The 22,642-nt window shown below is 51.2% G+C and overlaps 1 protein-coding gene across 19 annotated transcripts in view; it reads right to left on the bottom strand.

Annotated features, from left to right (window-relative positions):
* Positions 1-22,642, bottom strand: part of Spn (protein phosphatase 1 regulatory subunit spinophilin) — a 340,216-nt gene that overhangs the window by 119,296 nt on the left and 198,278 nt on the right. Inside the window, exon 1 of one of the 19 annotated variants that reach the window (XM_071688259.1) lies at positions 1,884-2,838. The exons of the other annotated variants lie outside the window; for them this stretch is intronic. Coding sequence (XP_071544360.1) covers positions 1,884-1,923 — 40 coding nt within the window. The 5' untranslated portion in view covers positions 1,924-2,838. Of the gene's footprint in view, positions 1-1,883; positions 2,839-22,642 lie in introns of those variants that run through there. 19 annotated transcript variants of the gene reach the window in all.

Here is a 22,642-nt window from a genome sequence, read left to right as displayed (position 1 = left end):
CAGGTCATTCACTGGCCCCCTTAATGTATAACCAGGTCATTCACTGGCCCCCTTAATGTATAACCAGGTCATTCACTGGCCCCCTTAATGTATAACCAGGTCATTCACTGGCCCCCTTAATGTATAACCAGGTCATTCACTGGCCCCCTTACTGTATAACCAGGTCATTCACTGGACCCCTTAATGTATAACCAGGTCATTCACTGGCCCCCTTAATGTATAACCAGGTCATTCACTGGCCCCCTTAATGTATAACCAGGTCATTCACTGGCCCCCTTAATGTATAACCAGGTCATTCACTGGCCCTCTTAATGTATAACCAGGTCATTCACTGGCCCCTTAATGTATAACCAGGTCATTCACTGGCCCCCTTAATGTATAACCAGGTCATTCACTGGCCCCCTTAATGTATAACCAGGTCATTCACTGGCCCCCTTAATGTATAACCAGGTCATTCACTGGCCCCCTTACTGTATAACCAGGTCATTCACTGGCCCCCTTAATGTATAACCAGGTCATTCACTGGCCCCCTTAATGTATAACCAGGTCATTCACTGGCCCCCTTAATGTATAACCAGGTCATTCACTGGCCCCCTTACTGTATAACCAGGTCATTCACTGGCCCTCTTAATGTATAACCAGGTCATTCACTGGCCCCCTTAATGTATAACCAGGTCATTCACTGGCCCCCTTACTGTATAACCAGGTCATTCACTGGCCCTCTTAATGTATAACCAGGTCATTCACTGGCCCCCTTAATGTATAACCAGGTCATTCACTGGCCCCCTTAATGTATAACCAGGTCATTCACTGGCCCCCTTAATGTATAACACACACAATATAATGTTTATTCTAAAGGTTATTTACCAATAATTAATGTGGTGCACAAGTCCATATTTTATAACCTCCTTACTATAACCTGCTCTTCCCCTTACCCTGGGGCAATTTCTCTCCTTACCCTGGGGCAATTTCTCCCCTACCCTGGGGTTAATTTCTCCCCTTACCCTGGGGCAATTTCTCTCCTTACCCTGGGGCAATTTCTCCCCTACCCTGGGGCAATTTCTCTCCTTACCCTGGGTCAATTTCTCTCCTTACCCTGGGGCAATTTCTCTCCTTACCCTGGGGCAATTTCTCTCCTTACCCTGGGGCAATTTCTCTCCTTACCCTGGGGCAATTTCACCCCTACCCTGGGGCAATTTCTCCCCTACCCTGGGGGCAATTTCTCTCCTTACCCTGGGGGCAATTTCTCCCCTACCCTGGGGCAATTTCTCCCCTACCCTGGGGTTAATTTCTCCCTTACCCTGGGGCAATTTCTCCCCTACCCTGGGGTCAATTTCTCCTCTACCCTGGGGTTAATTTCTCCCCTACCCTGGGGTCAATTTCTCCCCCTACCCTGGGGCAATTTCTCCCCTACTCTAGGCCAATTTCTCCCTACCCTGGGGGCAATTTCTCCCCTACCCTGGGGGCAATTTCTCCCCTACCCTGGGGCAATTTCTCTCCTTACCCTGGGGCAATTTCTCTCCTTACCCTAGGGCAATTTCTCTCCTTACCCTGGGGCAATTTCTCTCCTTACCCTGGGGCAATTTCTCCCCTACCCTGGGGCAAATTTCTCCCCTTACCCTGGGGCAATTTCTCTCCTTACCCTGGGACAATTTCTCTCCTTACCCTGGGGCAATTTCTCTCCTTACCCTGGGGCAATTTCTCTCCTTACCCTGGGGGCAATATCTCCCCTACCATGGGCCAATTCCCCTCTACCCAGGGCCAATCTCCCCCTACCCTGGGGGCAATTTCTCCCCTACCCTGGGGGCAATTTCCCCCTACCCTGGGGCAATACCTCTCTATACTGGGCCATACCGCCCCCCCCCCCCCCCACCTCAACTTACAATTGAACAGGTCGGCAAAATGTCGTAAGCTAAGACACATGGTTGTGTCAGGGAAGACTGTGGTCCGTGGCCACGCGCCTGCATCTGGCCCACTGTCCTGGACCACGAGGGACACAGATCACTCTCTATATGGCCACTTTTCCCCACAGGGGGGGCCACAGTTACTGCACCGCCGTCTATGGCCACTTTTCCCCCAGGGGCCACAGTTAATGCATCAATGTCTATGGCCACTTTTCCCCCAGGGGGCCACAGTTAATGCATCAACGTCTATGGCCACTTTTCCCCCAGGGGGCCACAGTTAATGCATCAATGTCTATGGCCACTTTTCCCCCAGGGGGCCACAGTTAATGCATCAACGTCTATGGCCACTTTTCCCCCAGGGGGCCACAGTTAATGCATCAACGTCTATGGCCACTTTTCCCCAGGGGGCCACAGTTAATGCATCAACGTCTATGGCCACTTTCCCCCAGAGGGCCACAGTTAATGCATCACTGCATATGGCCACTCTCCCGGGGCCACAGTCAATGCATTAGGGCCCATGGCCACTTTCCCAGGGGCCGAGGAAGCTATAGGACGACCCAGGGCCACACGACAGGGCCACACGATAGGGCCACTCAGGAGAACTCGATAAACACAAACACAAAAAAAAAAAAAATTGGTTAATTTTTCTTCCCACTTCACTTTTCTTGAATCTTCCTCAAACTTATACTTTCCATGTTACTTGTAAGTGGCATCAACAATGTTCATTCCATCTTACCAAAGATACTTTACGGTCACTTTACACTTAAAAATTTATAAGTATCAACACTTCATAAAAAATCTCTCTTTAATTTACAGATTTTTAATTCCTGTAAATCCATAAAAATTCATTTTCATAATTTTTTTTAATTTCCAAATTTTTAATTCCTGTAAATCAATAAAAATTCATTTTCATAATTTATCTTTTTTAATTTCCAAATTTTTAATTCCTGTAAATCAATAAAAATTCATTTTCATATTTTTTTTAATTTCCAAATTTTTAATTCCTGTAAATCAATAAAAATTCATTTTCATAATTTTTTGTATTTAATTTCCAGATTTTTAATTCCGGTAAATCAATAAAAAATTTCGTTTTCATAATTTTTTGTATTTAATTTCCAGATTTTTAATTCCTGTAAATCAATAAAAATCTATTTATTTTCATAATTTTTTTAGGAGTTTTTCATTATTTTCTTTTAATTCAGTAAGTGCGAGATCCTCTGAAAATTCAGTTCAGACCTCATTAACGACCTATATACATGTGAGAGGCCATTATACACATCTTCAGAACCTATATAAACATTGCGTGTGTGTGTATATATATATATATATATATATATATATATATATATATATATATATATATATATATTTTTTTTTTTTTTTTGCTCTCTCTCTCTCTCTCTCTCTCTCTCTCTCTCTCTCTCTCTCTCTCTCTCTCTCTCTCTCTCTCTCTTCTTTGTGTGTGTGTGTGTGTGTGTGTGTGTATGTGTGTGTGTGTGTGTGTGTGTGTGTGTATGTGTGTGTGTGTGTGTGTGTGTGTGTATGTGTGTGTATGTATGTGTGTGTGTGTGTGTGTGTGTGTGTATGTGTGTGTGTGTGTGTGTGTGTGTGTGTGTGTGTGTGTGTGTGTGTATGTGTGTGTGTGTGTGTGTGTGTATGTATGTGTGTGTGTGTGTGTGTGTGTGTGTATGTGTGTGTGTGTGTGTGTATGTGTGTGTGTGTGTGTGTGTGTGTGTGTGTGTGTGTGTGTGTGTATGTGTGTGTGTGTGTGTGTGTATGTATGTGTGTGTGTGTGTGTGTGTGTGTGTATGTGTGTGTGTGTGTGTGTATGTGTGTGTGTGTGTGTGTGTGTGTGTGTGTATGTGTGTGTGTGTGTGTGTGTGTGTGTGTGTGTATGTGTGTGTGTGTGTGTGTGTGTGTGTGTGTGTGTGTGTGTGTGTATGTGTGTGTGTGTGTGTGTGTGTGTGTATGTGTGTGTGTGTGTGTGTGTGTGTGTTGTGTGTGTGTGTGTGTGTGTGTGTGTGTGTGTGTGTGTATGTGTGTGTGTGTGTGTGTGTGTGTGTGTGTGTGTGTGTGTGTGTGTGTGTGTGTGTGTGTGTGTGTGTGTGTGTGTGTGTGTGTGTGTGTGTGTGTGTGTGTGTGCCCACCGCCCGCATACCCCATGGTTGGGGGAATGGGGGGTGGTGGGGCGTGTGTGGGGGGGGGGGGGAAGGATATGGTGGTAATATTGGCACTCAACCCTCACACACTAGCCACTCACACACTAGCCACTCACACACTAGCCACTCACACTCTAGCCACTCACACACTAGCCACTCACACACTAGCCACTCACACTCTAGCCACTCACACACTAGCCACTCACACACTAGCCACTCACACACTAGCCACTCACACACTAGCCACTCACACACTAGCCACTCACACTCTAGCCACTCACACACTAGCCACTCACACACTAGCCACTCACACTCTAGCCACTCACACACTAGCCACTCACACACTAGCCACTCACACACTAGCCACTCACACACTAGCCACTCACACACTAGCCACTCACACTCTAGCCACTCACACACTAGCCACTCACACACTAGCCACTCACACTCTAGCCACTCACACACTAGCCACTCACACACTAGCCACTCACACACTAGCCACTCACACACTAGCCACTCACACACTAGCCACTCACACACTAGCCACTCACACACTAGCCACTCACACACTAGCCACTCACACACTAGCCACTCACACTCTAGCCACTCACACACTAGCCACTCACACACTAGCCACTCACACACTAGCCACTCACACTCTAGCCACTCACACACTAGCCACTCACACACTAGCCACTCACACACTAGCCACTCACACTCTAGCCACTCACACACTAGCCACTCACACACTAGCCACTCACACACTAGCCACTCACACACTAGCCACTCACACACTAGCCACTCACACACTAGCCACTCACACACTAGCTACTCACAACACTAGCCACTCACACTCTAGCCACTCACACACTAGCCACTCACACTCTAGCCACTCACACACTAGCCACTCACACTCTAGCCACTCACAACACTAGCCACTCACACTCTAGCCACTCACACTCTAGCCACTCACACACTACCACTCACACACTAGCCACTCACACTCTACCACTCACACACTACCACTCACACACTAGCCACCTCACACACTAGCCACCTCACACACTAGCCACTCACACTCTAGCCACTCACAACACTAGCCACTCACACTCTAGCCACTCACAACACTAGCCACTCACACACTACCACTCACACACTACCACTCACACACTAGCCACTCACACTCTACCACTCACACACTAGCCACTCACACTCTAGCCACTCACACACTAGCCACTCACACTCTAGCCACTCACACACTACCACTCACACACTAGCCACTCACACTCTAGCCACTCACACACTACCACTCACACACTAGCCACTCACACTCTACCACTCACACACTAGCCACTCACACTCTACCACTCACACACTAGCCACTCACAACACTAGCCACTCACACTCTACCACTCACACACTAGCCACCTCACACACTAGCCACTCACACTCTACCACTCACACACTACCACTCACACACTAGCCACTCACACTCTAGCCACTCACAACACTAGCCACTCACAACACTAGCCACTCACACTCTAGCCACTCACACACTAGCCACTCACAACACTAGCCACTCACAACACTAGCCACTCACACTCTAGCCACTCACAACACTAGCCACTCACAACACTAGCCACTCACAACACTAGCCACTCACACTCTAGCCACTCACACACTACCACTCACACACTAGCCACTCACACTCTAGCCACTCACAACACTAGCCACTCACAACACTAGCCACTCACACTCTAGCCACTCACACACTAGCCACTCACACACTAGCCACTCACACTCTAGCCACTCACACACTAGCCACCTCACACACTAGCCACTCACAACACTAGCCACTCACACACTACCACTCACACACTAGCCACTCACACACTAGCCACTCACACACTAGCCACTCACAACACTAGCCACTCACAACACTAGCCACTCACAACACTAGCCACTCACACACTAGCCACCTCACACACTAGCCACCTCACACACTAGCCACTCACACTCTAGCCACTCACAACACTAGCCACTCACAACACTAGCCACTCACACACTAGCCACTCACACTCTAGCCACTCACAACACTAGCCACTCACACTCTAGCCACTCACAACACTAGCCACTCACAACACTAGCCACTCACAACACTAGCCACTCACACACTACCACTCACACACTAGCCACTCACACTCTAGCCACTCACAACACTAGCCACTCACACACTAGCCACTCACACACTAGCCACCTCACACACTAGCCACTCACAACACTAGCCACTCACAACACTAGCCACTCACAACACTAGCCACTCACAACACTAGCCACTCACAACACTAGCCACTCACAACACTAGCCACTCACAACACTAGCCACTCACACTCTAGCCACTCACACTCTAGCCACTCACAACACTAGCCACTCACACTCTAGCCACTCACAACACTAGCCACTCACACTCTAGCCACTCACAACACTAGCCACTCACACTCTAGCCACTCACACTCTAGCCACTCACAACACTAGCCACTCACACTCTAGCCACTCACACTCTAGCCACTCACAACACTAGCCACTCACACTCTAGCCACTCACACACTAGCCACTCACACACTACCACTCACACACTAGCCACTCACACTCTAGCCACTCACAACACTAGCCACTCACACTCTAGCCACTCACAACACTAGCCACTCACAACACTAGCCACTCACAACACTAGCCACTCACACTCTAGCCACTCACAACACTAGCCACTCACACTCTAGCCACTCACACTCTAGCCACTCACAACACTAGCCACTCACACACTAGCCACTCACAACACTAGCCACTCACAACACTAGCCACTCACAACACTAGCCACTCACACTCTAGCCACTCACAACACTAGCCACTCACACTCTAGCCACTCACACACTAGCCACTCACAACACTAGCCACTCACACTCTAGCCACTCACAACACTAGCCACTCACAACACTAGCCACTCACAACACTAGCCACTCACAACACTAGCCACTCACACTCTAGCCACTCACAACACTAGCCACTCACAACACTAGCCACTCACAACACTAGCCACTCACACACTACCACTCACACACTAGCCACTCACACACTACCACTCACACACTAGCCACTCACAACACTAGCCACTCACACTCTAGCCACTCACACTCTAGCCACTCACAACACTAGCCACTCACACACTAGCCACTCACAACACTAGCCACTCACACACTAGCCACTCACACTCTAGCCACTCACACACTACCACTCACACACTAGCCACTCACACACTAGCCACCTCACACACTAGCCACTCACACACTACCACTCACACACTAGCCACTCACACACTACCACTCACACACTAGCCACTCACACACTACCACTCACACACTAGCCACCTCACACACTAGCCACCTCACACACTAGCCACCTCACACACTAGCCACTCACACTCTAGCCACTCACACACTAGCCACCTCACACACTAGCCACTCACACTCTAGCCACTCACACACTAGCCACCTCACACACTAGCCACTCACAACACTAGCCACTCACAACACTAGCCACTCACAACACTAGCCACTCACACACTAGCCACTCACAACACTAGCCACTCACAACACTAGCCACTCACAACACTAGCCACTCACAACACTAGCCACTCACACTCTAGCCACTCACAACACTAGCCACTCACACTCTAGCCACTCACACACTAGCCACTCACACACTAGCCACTCACACTCTAGCCACTCACAACACTAGCCACTCACAACACTAGCCACTCACAACACTAGCCACTCACAACACTAGCCACTCACACTCTAGCCACTCACAACACTAGCCACTCACAACACTAGCCACTCACAACACTAGCCACTCACACTCTACCACTCACACACTAGCCACTCACACACTAGCCACTCACAACACTAGCCACTCACACTCTAGCCACTCACAACACTAGCCACTCACACACTAGCCACTCACAACACTAGCCACTCACAACACTAGCCACTCACACACTAGCCACTCACACTCTAGCCACTCACAACACTAGCCACTCACAACACTAGCCACTCACAACACTAGCCACTCACACACTACCACTCACACACTAGCCACTCACACTCTAGCCACTCACACACTACCACTCACACACTAGCCACTCACAACACTAGCCACTCACAACACTAGCCACTCACAACACTAGCCACTCACAACACTAGCCACTCACACTCTACCACTCACACACTAGCCACTCACACTCTAGCCACTCACACACTACCACTCACACACTAGCCACTCACAACACTAGCCACTCACACTCTAGCCACTCACAACACTAGCCACTCACACTCTAGCCACTCACACACTAGCCACTCACACTCTAGCCACTCACACTCTAGCCACTCACAACACTAGCCACTCACACACTAGCCACTCACAACACTAGCCACTCACAACACTAGCCACTCACACACTACCACTCACACACTAGCCACTCACAACACTAGCCACTCACACACTAGCCACTCACACTCTAGCCACTCACAACACTAGCCACTCACACTCTAGCCACTCACAACACTAGCCACTCACACTCTAGCCACTCACAACACTAGCCACTCACACACTAGCCACTCACACTCTACCACTCACACACTAGCCACTCACACTCTAGCCACTCACAACACTAGCCACTCACACTCTAGCCACTCACAACACTAGCCACTCACACTCTAGCCACTCACACACTACCACTCACACACTAGCCACTCACACTCTAGCCACTCACAACACTAGCCACTCACAACACTAGCCACTCACAACACTAGCCACTCACAACACTAGCCACTCACAACACTAGCCACTCACACTCTAGCCACTCACAACACTAGCCACTCACACACTACCACTCACACACTAGCCACTCACAACACTAGCCACTCACAACACTAGCCACTCACAACACTAGCCACTCACAACACTAGCCACTCACAACACTAGCCACTCACAACACTAGCCACTCACACACTACCACTCACACACTAGCCACCTCACACACTAGCCACCTCACACACTAGCCACTCACAACACTAGCCACTCACAACACTAGCCACTCACAACACTAGCCACTCACAACACTAGCCACTCACAACACTAGCCACTCACAACACTAGCCACTCACAACACTAGCCACTCACAACACTAGCCACTCACAACACTAGCCACTCACAACACTAGCCACTCACACTCTAGCCACTCACACTCTAGCCACTCACACTCTAGCCACTCACACTCTAGCCACTCACACTCTAGCCACTCACACTCTACCACTCACACACTAGCCACTCACACTCTAGCCACTCACACACTAGCCACCTCACACACTAGCCACCTCACACACTAGCCACCTCACACACTAGCCACCTCACACACTAGCCACTCACACTCTAGCCACTCACAACACTAGCCACTCACACACTACCACTCACACACTAGCCACCTCACACACTAGCCACTCACACACTAGCCACTCACACTCTAGCACTCACACACTAGCCACTCACAACACTAGCCACTCACACACTAGCCACTCACACACTAGCCACCTCACACACTAGCCACCTCACACACTAGCCACTCACACTCTAGCCACTCACAACACTAGCCACTCACACTCTAGCCACTCACACACTAGCCACTCACACTCTAGCCACTCACACTCTAGCCACTCACACACTAGCCACTCACAACACTAGCCACTCACACTCTACCACTCACACACTAGCCACTCACAACACTAGCCACTCACAACACTAGCCACTCACAACACTAGCCACTCACAACACTAGCCACTCACAACACTAGCCACTCACAACACTAGCCACTCACACTCTAGCCACTCACACTCTAGCCACTCACACTCTAGCCACTCACACTCTAGCCACTCACACTCTAGCCACTCACACTCTAGCCACTCACACTCTAGCCACTCACACTCTAGCCACTCACACTCTAGCCACTCACACTCTAGCCACTCACACTCTAGCCACTCACACTCTAGCCACTCACACTCTAGCCACTCACACTCTAGCCACTCACACTCTAGCCACTCACACTCTAGCCACTCACACTCTAGCCACTCACACTCTAGCCACTCACACTCTAGCCACTCACACTCTAGCCACTCACACTCTAGCCACTCACACTCTAGCCACTCACACTCTAGCCACTCACACTCTAGCCACTCACACTCTAGCCACTCACACACTAGCCACTCACACTCTAGCCACTCACACTCTAGCCACTCACACTCTAGCCACTCACACACTAGCCACTCACACTCTAGCCACTCACACTCTAGCCACTCACACACTAGCCACTCACACTCTAGCCACTCACACTCTAGCCACTCACAACACTAGCCACTCACACTCTAGCACTCACACACTAGCCACTCACACTCTAGCCACTCACACTCTAGCCACTCACACTCTAGCCACTCACACTCTAGCCACTCACACTCTAGCCACTCACAACACTAGCCACTCACAACACTAGCCACTCACAACACTAGCCACTCACAACACTAGCCACTCACAACACTAGCCACTCACACACTAGCCACCTCACACACTAGCCACTCACAACACTAGCCACTCACAACACTAGCCACTCACACTCTAGCCACTCACAACACTAGCCACTCACAACACTAGCCACTCACAACACTAGCCACTCACAACACTAGCCACTCACACTCTAGCCACTCACAACACTAGCCACTCACAACACTAGCCACTCACAACACTAGCCACTCACAACACTAGCCACTCACACTCTAGCCACTCACACACTACCACTCACACACTAGCCACTCACAACACTAGCCACTCACACACTAGCCACTCACAACACTAGCCACTCACAACACTAGCCACTCACACTCTAGCCACTCACACACTAGCCACTCACAACACTAGCCACTCACAACACTAGCCACTCACAACACTAGCCACTCACACACTAGCCACTCACAACACTAGCCACTCACAACACTAGCCACTCACAACACTAGCCACTCACAACACTAGCCACTCACACTCTAGCCACTCACAACACTAGCCACTCACACTCTAGCCACTCACACACTAGCCACTCACAACACTAGCCACTCACAACACTAGCCACTCACAACACTAGCCACTCACAACACTAGCCACTCACACTCTACCACTCACACACTAGCCACTCACACTCTAGCCACTCACACTCTAGCCACTCACACACTACCACTCACACACTAGCCACTCACAACACTAGCCACTCACACTCTAGCCACTCACACACTAGCCACTCACAACACTAGCCACTCACAACACTAGCCACTCACACACTAGCCACTCACAACACTAGCCACTCACACACTAGCCACTCACAACACTAGCCACTCACACACTAGCCACCTCACACACTAGCCACCTCACACACTAGCCACCTCACACACTAGCCACTCACACTCTAGCCACTCACACACTAGCCACTCACAACACTAGCCACTCACAACACTAGCCACTCACAACACTAGCCACTCACAACACTAGCCACTCACAACACTAGCCACTCACAACACTAGCCACTCACAACACTAGCCACTCACAACACTAGCCACTCACAACACTAGCCACTCACACTCTAGCCACTCACAACACTAGCCACTCACACACTAGCCACCTCACACACTAGCCACTCACAACACTAGCCACTCACACTCTAGCCACTCACAACACTAGCCACTCACACTCTAGCCACTCACACTCTAGCCACTCACAACACTAGCCACTCACACACTACCACTCACACACTAGCCACTCACAACACTAGCCACTCACAACACTAGCCACTCACACTCTAGCCACTCACACACTAGCCACCTCACACACTAGCCACCTCACACACTAGCCACTCACACACTACCACTCACACACTAGCCACTCACAACACTAGCCACTCACACTCTACCACTCACACACTAGCCACTCACAACACTAGCCACTCACACACTAGCCACCTCACACACTAGCCACTCACAACACTAGCCACTCACACACTACCACTCACACACTAGCCACTCACAACACTAGCCACTCACACACTACCACTCACACACTAGCCACTCACAACACTAGCCACTCACACACTAGCCACTCACACACTACCACTCACACACTAGCCACTCACAACACTAGCCACTCACAACACTAGCCACTCACAACACTAGCCACTCACACTCTAGCCACTCACAACACTAGCCACTCACACTCTAGCCACTCACAACACTAGCCACTCACACACTACCACTCACACACTAGCCACTCACAACACTAGCCACTCACAACACTAGCCACTCACACTCTACCACTCACACACTAGCCACCTCACACACTAGCCACCTCACACACTAGCCACTCACACTCTAGCCACTCACACACTACCACTCACACACTAGCCACTCACAACACTAGCCACTCACACACTACCACTCACACACTAGCCACCTCACACACTAGCCACTCACAACACTAGCCACTCACACTCTAGCCACTCACAACACTAGCCACTCACAACACTAGCCACTCACAACACTAGCCACTCACAACACTAGCCACTCACAACACTAGCCACTCACACACTAGCCACTCACAACACTAGCCACTCACAACACTAGCCACTCACACACTACCACTCACACACTAGCCACTCACAACACTAGCCACTCACACACTACCACTCACACACTAGCCACTCACAACACTAGCCACTCACACACTACCACTCACACACTAGCCACTCACACACTAGCCACCTCACACACTAGCCACTCACACTCTAGCCACTCACACTCTAGCCACTCACAACACTAGCCACTCACACTCTACCACTCACACACTAGCCACTCACACACTAGCCACTCACACACTACCACTCACACACTAGCCACTCACAACACTAGCCACTCACACTCTAGCCACTCACACACTAGCCACCTCACACACTAGCCACTCACACGCGAGTGTTCAAAAGCCAGAGGAATGCGGTGAACAGGTGTGAACAACAACAAGAACAACGAATTGAGAATGAATCCAGGTCGCCCGGGTGTACACCATGTGTACACCATGGTGGTTGTGTACACCATGTGTACACCATGTGGTTGTGTACACCATGTGTACACCATGTGTTGTGTTACACCATGTGTACACCATGTGGTTGTGTACACCATGTGGTTGTGTGCACCATGTGTACACCATGTGGTTGTGTACACCATGTGTACACCATGTGGTTGTGTACACCATGTGTACACCATGTGGTTGTGTACACCATGTGTACACCATGTGGTTGTGTACACCATGTGTACACCATGTGGTTGTGTACACCATGTGTACACCATGTGGTTGTGTGCACCATGTGTACACCATGTGGTTGTGTACACCATGTGTACACCATGTGGTTGTGTACACCATGTGTACACCATGTGGTTGTGTACACCATGTGTACACCATGTGGTTGTGTACACCATGTGTACACCATGTGGTTGTGTGCACCATGTGTACACCATATGGTTGTGTGCACCATGTGTACACCATGTGTACACCATGTGGTTGTGTACACCATGTGGTTGTGTACACCATGTGTACACCATGTGTACACCATGTGGTTGTGTACACCATGTGGTTGTGTACACCATGTGTACACCATGTGGTTGTGTACACGTTCATGAACGTGGCGATCCCGCTGACCTTCCAGTGTTTGAACACGACGGTATACGACCCTTGAACACGACGGTATACGACCCTTGAACACGACGGTATACGACCCTTGAACACGACGGTATACGACCCTTGAACACGACGGTATACGACCCTTGAACACGACGGTATACGACCCTTGAACACGACGGTATACGACCCTTGAACACGACGGTATACGACCCTTGAACACGACGGTATACGACCCTTGAACACGACGGTATACGACCCTTGAACACGACGGTATACGACCCTTGAACACGACGGTATACGACCCTTGAACACGACGGTATACGACCCTTGAAGCACGACGGTATACGACCCTTGAACACGACGGTATACGACCCTTGAACACGACGGTATACGACCCTTGAACACGACGGTATACGACCCTTGAACACGACGGTATACGACCCTTGAACACGACGGTATACGACCCTTGAGCACGACGGTATACGACCCTTGAACACGACGGTATACAACCCTTGAAGCACGACCGGTATACGACCCTTGAACACGACGGTATACGACCCTTGAACACGACGGTATACAACCCTTGAGCACGACGGTATACGACCCTTGAACACGACGGTATACGACCCTTGAACACGACGGTATACGACCCTTGAACACGACGGTATACGACCCTTGAACACGACGGTATACAACCCTTGAGCACGACGGTATACGACCCTTGAACACGACGGTATACGACCCTTGAACACGACGGTATACGACCCTTGAACACGACGGTATACGACCCTTGAACACGACGGTATACGACCCTTGAGCACGACGGTATACGACCCTTGAACACGACGGTATACGACCCTTGAACACGACGGTATACGACCCCTGAACACGACGGTATACGACCCTTGAACACGACGGTATACGACCCTTGAACACGACGGTATACAACCCTTGAACACGACGGTATACGACCCTTGAACACGACGGTATACAACCCTTGAACACGACGGTATACGACCCTTGAACACGACGGTATACGACCCTTGAACACGACGGTATACGACCCTTGAACACGACGGTATACAACCCTTGAGCACGACGGTATACGACCCTTGAACACGACGGTATACGACCCTTGAACACGACGGTATACGACCCTTGACAGGTTAAGGCCAGGTCATCGTGTTCAAGGGTCGTATACCGTCGTGTTCAAGGGTCGTATACCGTCGTGTTCAAGGGTCGTATACCGTCGTGTTCAAGGGTTGTATACCGTCGTGTTCAAGGGTCGTATACCGTCGTGCTCAAGGGTCGTCCATCCAATAACCACGCCTTCCAACCACGAACAACCACACTAGGACGACCCCTAGAGACCAACTCCCCCCCCCCCATCAACCACGACCTCTCAGCACTCGTTCAAGACGACCCTCTTAACGGTACCCGAGGTCGTACCTCGACATTCCTCCACCCAATGACGCACGTCCGACACTCTTCCACCTTCCCCCCCCCTCGCATAGCTGCTCCACACCCCCCCCCCTCCCCCCCCCGCCTCAAGTGGCCAACCCACTCAAAAATAAACGACCCCCAGACCCGACCACCTGTCTGGTGGGGGGGCGAGGGAGGCCGCCCCTCTCTTCATATGACGACCCTCCCATCCCACTCCCTCCCTCCTCCACCTCAATCCACCCCCGCCCCCCCCCCCACATTCAACTCCACCTACAAAAAAGAAATCCATTTCCCCCTTCCCTCTCTCTCTCTCTCTCTCTCTCTCTCTCTCTCTCTCTCTCTCTCTCTCTCTCTCTCTCTCTCTCTCTCTCTCTCTCTCCGCCCCCCCCCTCATCATCCACCCCCACCACCACTCTCTCCATCATACACACTCCCCCCCCAACTCCCCTCCCTCCAACACCACTCTCTCCAACACATCTCCCTCACTTTCTCCACCCCCACCAGCTAGCCCCGCCGCTCAAGGACCCAGCGGCCACCATGCAAAGCAGTGCAGAATGAGACCACAGACGCCAGGAAGAGATCCAATCCTATAAAACGAGATCCAATCCTATAAAACGAGATCCAATCCTATAAAACGAGATCCAATCCTTTAAAATGAGATCCAATCGTTTAAAATAAGATCTAATCCTATAAAATAAGATCCAGTCCCATAAAACGAGATCTAATCCTTTAAAATGAGATCCAATCCTTTAAAACGAGATCCAATCCTTTAAAATGAGATCCAATCGTTTAAAATAAGATCTAATCCTATAAAATAAGATCCAGTCCCATAAAACGAGATCTAATCCTTTAAAATGAGATCCAATCCTTTAAAATGAGATCCAATCCTTTAAAATGAATCTAATCCTACAAAACGAGATCCAATCCCTTAAAATGAGATCCAATCCTTTAAAATGAGATCTAATCCTATAAAATAAGATCCAATCCTATAAAATAAGACAATCCCATAGAACGAGATCCAATCCTTTAAAATAAGATCTAATCCTATAAGATCCAATCCCATAAAATAAGATCCAATCCCATAAAACGAGATCCAATCCTTTAAAATGAGATCTAATCCTATAAAATAAGATCCAATCCCATAAAATAAGATCCAATCCCATAAAACGAGATCCAATCCTACAAAACGAAATCTAATCCTGTGTTAAGAGGTTTCAGAGCACCAGACCATGGGATCGAACACCTATATAAAGCGATCCAGCTGTGCATGACGTAATCCTACCCTTTTGGGATGAGATCAGATCCTTTCATAATGAGATCCGCCACTTTATAATGGATTTACTAAGTATTCCAAGAGATCCGAATCCTTTATATAACTAAAGCTAATCATTTAAGGATCTAATCCTTTATATTAAATCTAATCATTTAAGATAGGATCTAATCCTTTATATTAAAGCTAATCATTTAAGATAGGATCTAATCCTTTATATTAAATCTAATCATTTAAGATAGGATCTAATCCTTTATATTAAATCTAATCATTTAAGATAGGATCTAATCCTTTATATTAAAGCTAATCATTTAAGATAGGATCTAATCCTTTATATTAAATCTAATCATTTAAGATAGGATCTAATCCTTTATATTAAAGCTAATCATTTAAGATAGGATCTAATCCTTTATATTAAATCTAATCATTTAAGATAGGATCTAATCCTTTATATTAAATCTAATCATTTAAGATAGGATCTAATCCTTTATATTAAAGCTAATCATTTAAGATAGGATCTAATCCTTTATATTAAATCTAATCATTTAAGACACCAACACCTCCAACAACAGCAGCCCTGGACTTCTACACCTCCAACAACAGCAGCCCTGGGCTCCAACACCTCCAACAACAGCAGCCCTGGACTCCAACACCTCCAACAACAGCAGCCCTGGACTCCAACGCCTCCAACAACAGCAGCCCTGGACTCCAACGCCTCCAACAACAGCAGCCCTGGACTCCAACACCTCCAACAACAGCAGCCCTGGGCTCCAACACCTCCAACAACAGCAGCCCTGGACTCCAACGCCTCCAACAACAGCAGCCCTGGACTCCAACAACAGCAGCCCTGGGCTCCAACACCTCCAACAACAGCAGCCCTGGACTCCAACAACAGCAGCCCTGGACTCCAACGCCTCCAACAACAGCAGCCCTGGACTCCAACACCTCCAACAACAGCAGCCCTGGGCTCCAACATCTCCAACAACAGCAGCCCTGGACTCCAACACCTCCAAAAACAGCAGCCCTGGGCTCCAACACCTCCAACAACAGCAGCCCTGGACTCCAACATCTCCAACAACAGCAGCCCTGGACTCCAACACCTCCAACAACAGCAGCCCTGGACTCCAACACCTCCAACACAAGCAGCCCTGGACTCCAACGCCTCCAACAACAGCAGCCCTGGACTCCAACACCTCCAACAACAGCAGCCCTGGACTCCAACACCTCCAACAACAGCAGCCCTGGACTCCAACACCTCCAACACAAGCAGCCCTGGACTCCAAAGCCTCCAACAACAGCAGCCCTGGACTCCAACACCTCCAACAACAGCAGTAGCCCTGAGCTCCAACACCTCCAACAACAGCAGCCCTGGACTCCAACACCTCCAACAACAGCAGCCCTGGACTCCAACACCTCCAACAACAGCAGCCCTGGACTCCAACACCTCCAACAACAGCAGCCCTGGACTCCAACACCTCCAACAACAGCAGCCCTGGACTCCAACGCCTCCAACAACAGCAGCCCTGGGACTCCAACACCTCCAACAACAGCAGCCCTGGACTCCAACACCTCCAACAACAGCAGCCCTGGACTCCAACACCTCCAACAACAGCAGCCCAGGACTCCAACACCTCCAACAACAGCAGCCCTGGACTCCAACACCTCCAACAACAGCAGCCCTGGACTCCAACACCTCCAACAACAGCAGCCCTGGACTCCAACGCCTCCAACAACAGCAGCCCTGGACTCCAACACCTCCAACAACAGCAGCCCTGGACTCCAACGCCTCCAACAACAGCAGCCCTGGACTCCAACACCAACAACAGCAGCCCTGGACTCCAACACCTCCAACAACAGCAGCCCTGGACTCCAACACCTCCAACAACAGCAGCCCTGGACTCCAACACCTCCAACAACAGCAGCCCTGGACTCCAACACCTCCAACAACAGCAGCCCTGGACTCCAACACCTCCAACAACAGCAGCCCTGGACTCAACACCTCCAACAACAGCAGCCCTGGACTCCAACACCTCCAACAACAGCAGCCCTGGACTCCAACACCTCCAACAACAGCAGCCCTGGACTCCAACACCTCCAACAACAGCAGCCCTGGACTCCAACACCTCCAACAACAGCAGCCCTGGACTCCAACACCTCCAACAACAGCAGCCCTGGACTCCAACACCTCCAACAACAACAGCAGCCCTGGGCTCCAACACCTCCAACAACAGCAGCCCTGGACTCCAACACCTCCAACAACAGCAGCCCTGGACTCCAACACCTCCAACAACAGCAGCCCTGGACTCCAACACCTCCAACAACAGCAGCCCTGGACTCCAACACCTCCAACAACAGCAGCCCTGGACTCCAACACCTCCAACAACAGCAGCCCTGGACTCCAACACCTCCAACAACAGCAGCCCTGGACTCCAACACCTCCAACAACAGCAGCCCTGGACTCCAACACCTCCAACAACAGCAGCCCTGGACTCCAACACCTCCAACAACAGCAGCCCTGGACTCCAACACCTCCAACAACAGCAGCCCTGGACTCCAACACCTCCAACAACAGCAGCCCTGGACTCCAACACCTCCAACAACAGCAGCCCTGGACTCCAACACCTCCAACAACAGCAGCCCTGGACTCCAACACCTCCAACAACAGCAGCCCTGGACTCCAACACCTCCAACAACAGCAGCCCTGGACTCCAACACCTCCAACAACAGCAGCCCTGGACTCCAACACCTCCAACAACAGCAGCCATGGACTCCAACACCTCCAACAACAGCAGCCCTGGACTCCAACACCTCCAACAACAGCAGCCCTGGACTCCAACACCTCCAACAACAGCAGCCCTGGACTCCAACACCTCCAACAACAGCAGCCCTGGACTCCAACACCTCCAACAACAGCAGCCCTGGACTCCAACACCTCCAACAACAGCAGCCCTGGACTCCAACACCTCCAACAACAGCAGCCCTGGACTCCAACACCTCCAACAACAGCAGCCCTGGACTCCAACACCTCCAACAACAGCAGCCCTGGACTCCAACACCTCCAACAACAGCAGCCCTGGACTCCAACACCTCCAACAACAGCAGCCCTGGACTCCAACACCTCCAACAACAGCAGCCCTGGACTCCAACACCTCCAACAACAAGCAGCCCTGGGCTCCAACACCTCCAACAACAGCAGCCCTGGCTCCAACACCTCCAACAACAGCAGCCCTGGACTCCAACACCTCCAACACAGCAGCCCTGGACTCCAACTCCTCCAACAACAGCAGCCCTGGACTCCAACACCTCCAACAACAGCAGCCCTGGACTCCAACACCTCCAACAACAACAGCAGCCCTGGCTCCAACACCTCCAACAACAGCAGCCCTGGACTCCAACACCTCCAACAACAGCAGCCCTGGGACTCCAACACCTCCAACAACAGCAGCCCTGGACTCCAACACCTCCAACAACAGCAGCCCTGGACTCCAACACCTCCAACAACAGCAGCCCTGGACTCCAACACCTCCAACAACAGCAGCCCTGGACTCCAACACCTCCAACAACAGCAGCCCTGGACTCCAACACCTCCAACAACAGCAGCCCTGGACTCCAACACCTCCAACAACAGCAGCCCTGGACTCCAACACCTCCAACAACAGCAGCCCTGGACTCCAACACCTCCAACAACAGCAGCCCTGGACTCCAACACCTCCAACAACAGCAGCCCTGGACTCCAACACCTCCAACAACAGCAGCCCTGGACTCCAACACCTCCAACAACAGCAGCCCTGGACTCCAACACCTCCAACAACAGCAGCCCTGGACTCCAACACCTCCAACAACAGCAGCCCTGGACTCCAACACCTCCAACAACAGCAGCCCTGGACTCCAACACCTCCAACAACAGCAGCCCTGGACTCCAACACCTCCAACAACAGCAGCCCTGGACTCCAACACCAACAACAGCAGCCCTGGACTCCAACACCTCCAACAACAGCAGCCCTGGACTCCAACACCTCCAACAACAGCAGCCCTGGCTCCAACACCTCCAACAACAGCAGCCCTGGACTCCAACACCTCCAACACACAGCAGCCCTGGACTCCAACACCTCCAACAACAGCAGCCCTGGACTCCAACACCTCCAACAACAGCAGCCCTGGACTCCAACACCTCCAACAACAGCAGCCCTGGACTCCAACACCTCCAACAACAGCAGCCCTGGACTCCAACACCTCCAACAACAGCAGCCCTGGACTCCAACACCTCCAACAACAGCAGCCCTGGACTCCAACACCTCCAACAACAGCAGCCCTGGACTCCAACACCTCCAACAACAGCAGCCCTGGCTCCAACACCTCCAACAACAGCAGCCCTGGACTCCAACACCTCCAACAACAGCAGCCCTGGACTCCAACACCTCCAACAACAGCAGCCCTGGACTCCAACACCTCCACCAACAACAGCAGCCCTGGACTCCAACACCTCCAAACAACAGCAGCCCTGGACTCCAACACCTCCAACAACAGCAGCCCTGACTCCAACACCTCCAACAACAGCAGCCCTGGGCTCCAACACCTCCAACAACAGCAGCCCTGGACTCCAACACCTCCAACAACTGCAGCAGCCCTGGACTCCAACACCTCCTACAACAGCAGCCCTGGACTCCAACACCTCCAAACACAGCAGCCCTGGACTCCAACACCTCCAACAACAGCAGCCCTGGACTCCAACACCTCCTAACAACAGCAGCCCCTGGACTCCAACACCTCCAACAACAGCAGCCCTGGACTCCAACACCTCCAACACACAGCAGCCCTGGACTCCAACGCCCTCCAACAACAGCAGCCCTGGACTCAACACCTCCAACAACAGCAGCCCTGGACTCCAAACACCTCCAACAACAGCAGCCCTGGACTCCACACTCCAACAACAGCAGCCCATGGACTCCAACACCTCCAACAACAGCAGCCCTGGACTCCAACACCTCCAACAACAGCAGCCCTGGACTCCAACACCTCCAACAACAGCAGCCCTGGACTCCAACACCTCCAACAACAGCAGCCCTGGACTCCAACACCTCCAACAACAGCAGCCCTGGACTCCAACACCTCCAACAACAGCAGCCCTGGACTCCAACACCTCCAACAACAGCAGCCCTGGACTCCAACACCTCCAACAACAGCAGCCCTGGACTCCAACACCTCCAACAACAGCAGCCCTGGACTCCAACACCTCCAACAACAGCAGCCCTGGACTCCAACACCTCCAACAACAGCAGCCCTGGACTCCAACACCTCCAACAACAGCAGCCCTGGACTCCAACACCTCCAACAACAACAGCAGCCCTGGGCTCCAACACCTCCAACAACAGCAGCCCTGGACTCCAACACCTCCAACAACAGCAGCCCTGGACTCCAACACCTCCAACAACAGCAGCCCTGACTCCTACTCCTCCAACAACAGCAGCCCTGGACTCCAACACCTCCAACAACAGCAGCCCTGGACTCCAACACCTCCAACACAAGCAGCCCTGGACTCCAACACCTCCAACAACAGCAGCCCTGGACTCCAACACCTCCAACAACAGCAGCCCTGGACTCCAACACCTCCAACAACAGGAGCCCTGGACTCCAACACCTCCAACAACAGCAGCCCTGGACTCCAACACCTCCAACAACAGGAGCCCTGGACTCCAACACCTCCAACAACAGCAGCCCTGGACTCCAACACCTCCAACAACAGGAGCCCTGGACTCCAACACCTCCAACAACAGCAGCCCTGGACTCCAACACCTCCAACAACAGCAGCCCTGGACTCCAACACCTCCAACAACAGGAGCCCTGGACTCCAACACCTCCAACAACAGCAGCCCTGGACTCCAACACCTCCAACAACAGAGCCCTGGACTCCAACACCTCCAACAACAGCAGCCCTGGACTCCAACACCTCCAACAACAGCAGCCCTGGACTCCAACACCTCCAACACAAGCAAGCCCTGGACTCCAACACCTCCAACAACAGCAGCCCTGGACTCCAACACCTCCAACACA

Source organism: Panulirus ornatus, chromosome 45 (assembly GCF_036320965.1).
Source record: "Panulirus ornatus isolate Po-2019 chromosome 45, ASM3632096v1, whole genome shotgun sequence".
Lineage (NCBI taxonomy): Eukaryota > Metazoa > Arthropoda > Malacostraca > Decapoda > Palinuridae > Panulirus > Panulirus ornatus.
The sequence above is the reverse complement of the archived record's forward strand: the minus strand, read 5'-3'. Positions and strand labels throughout refer to the sequence as shown.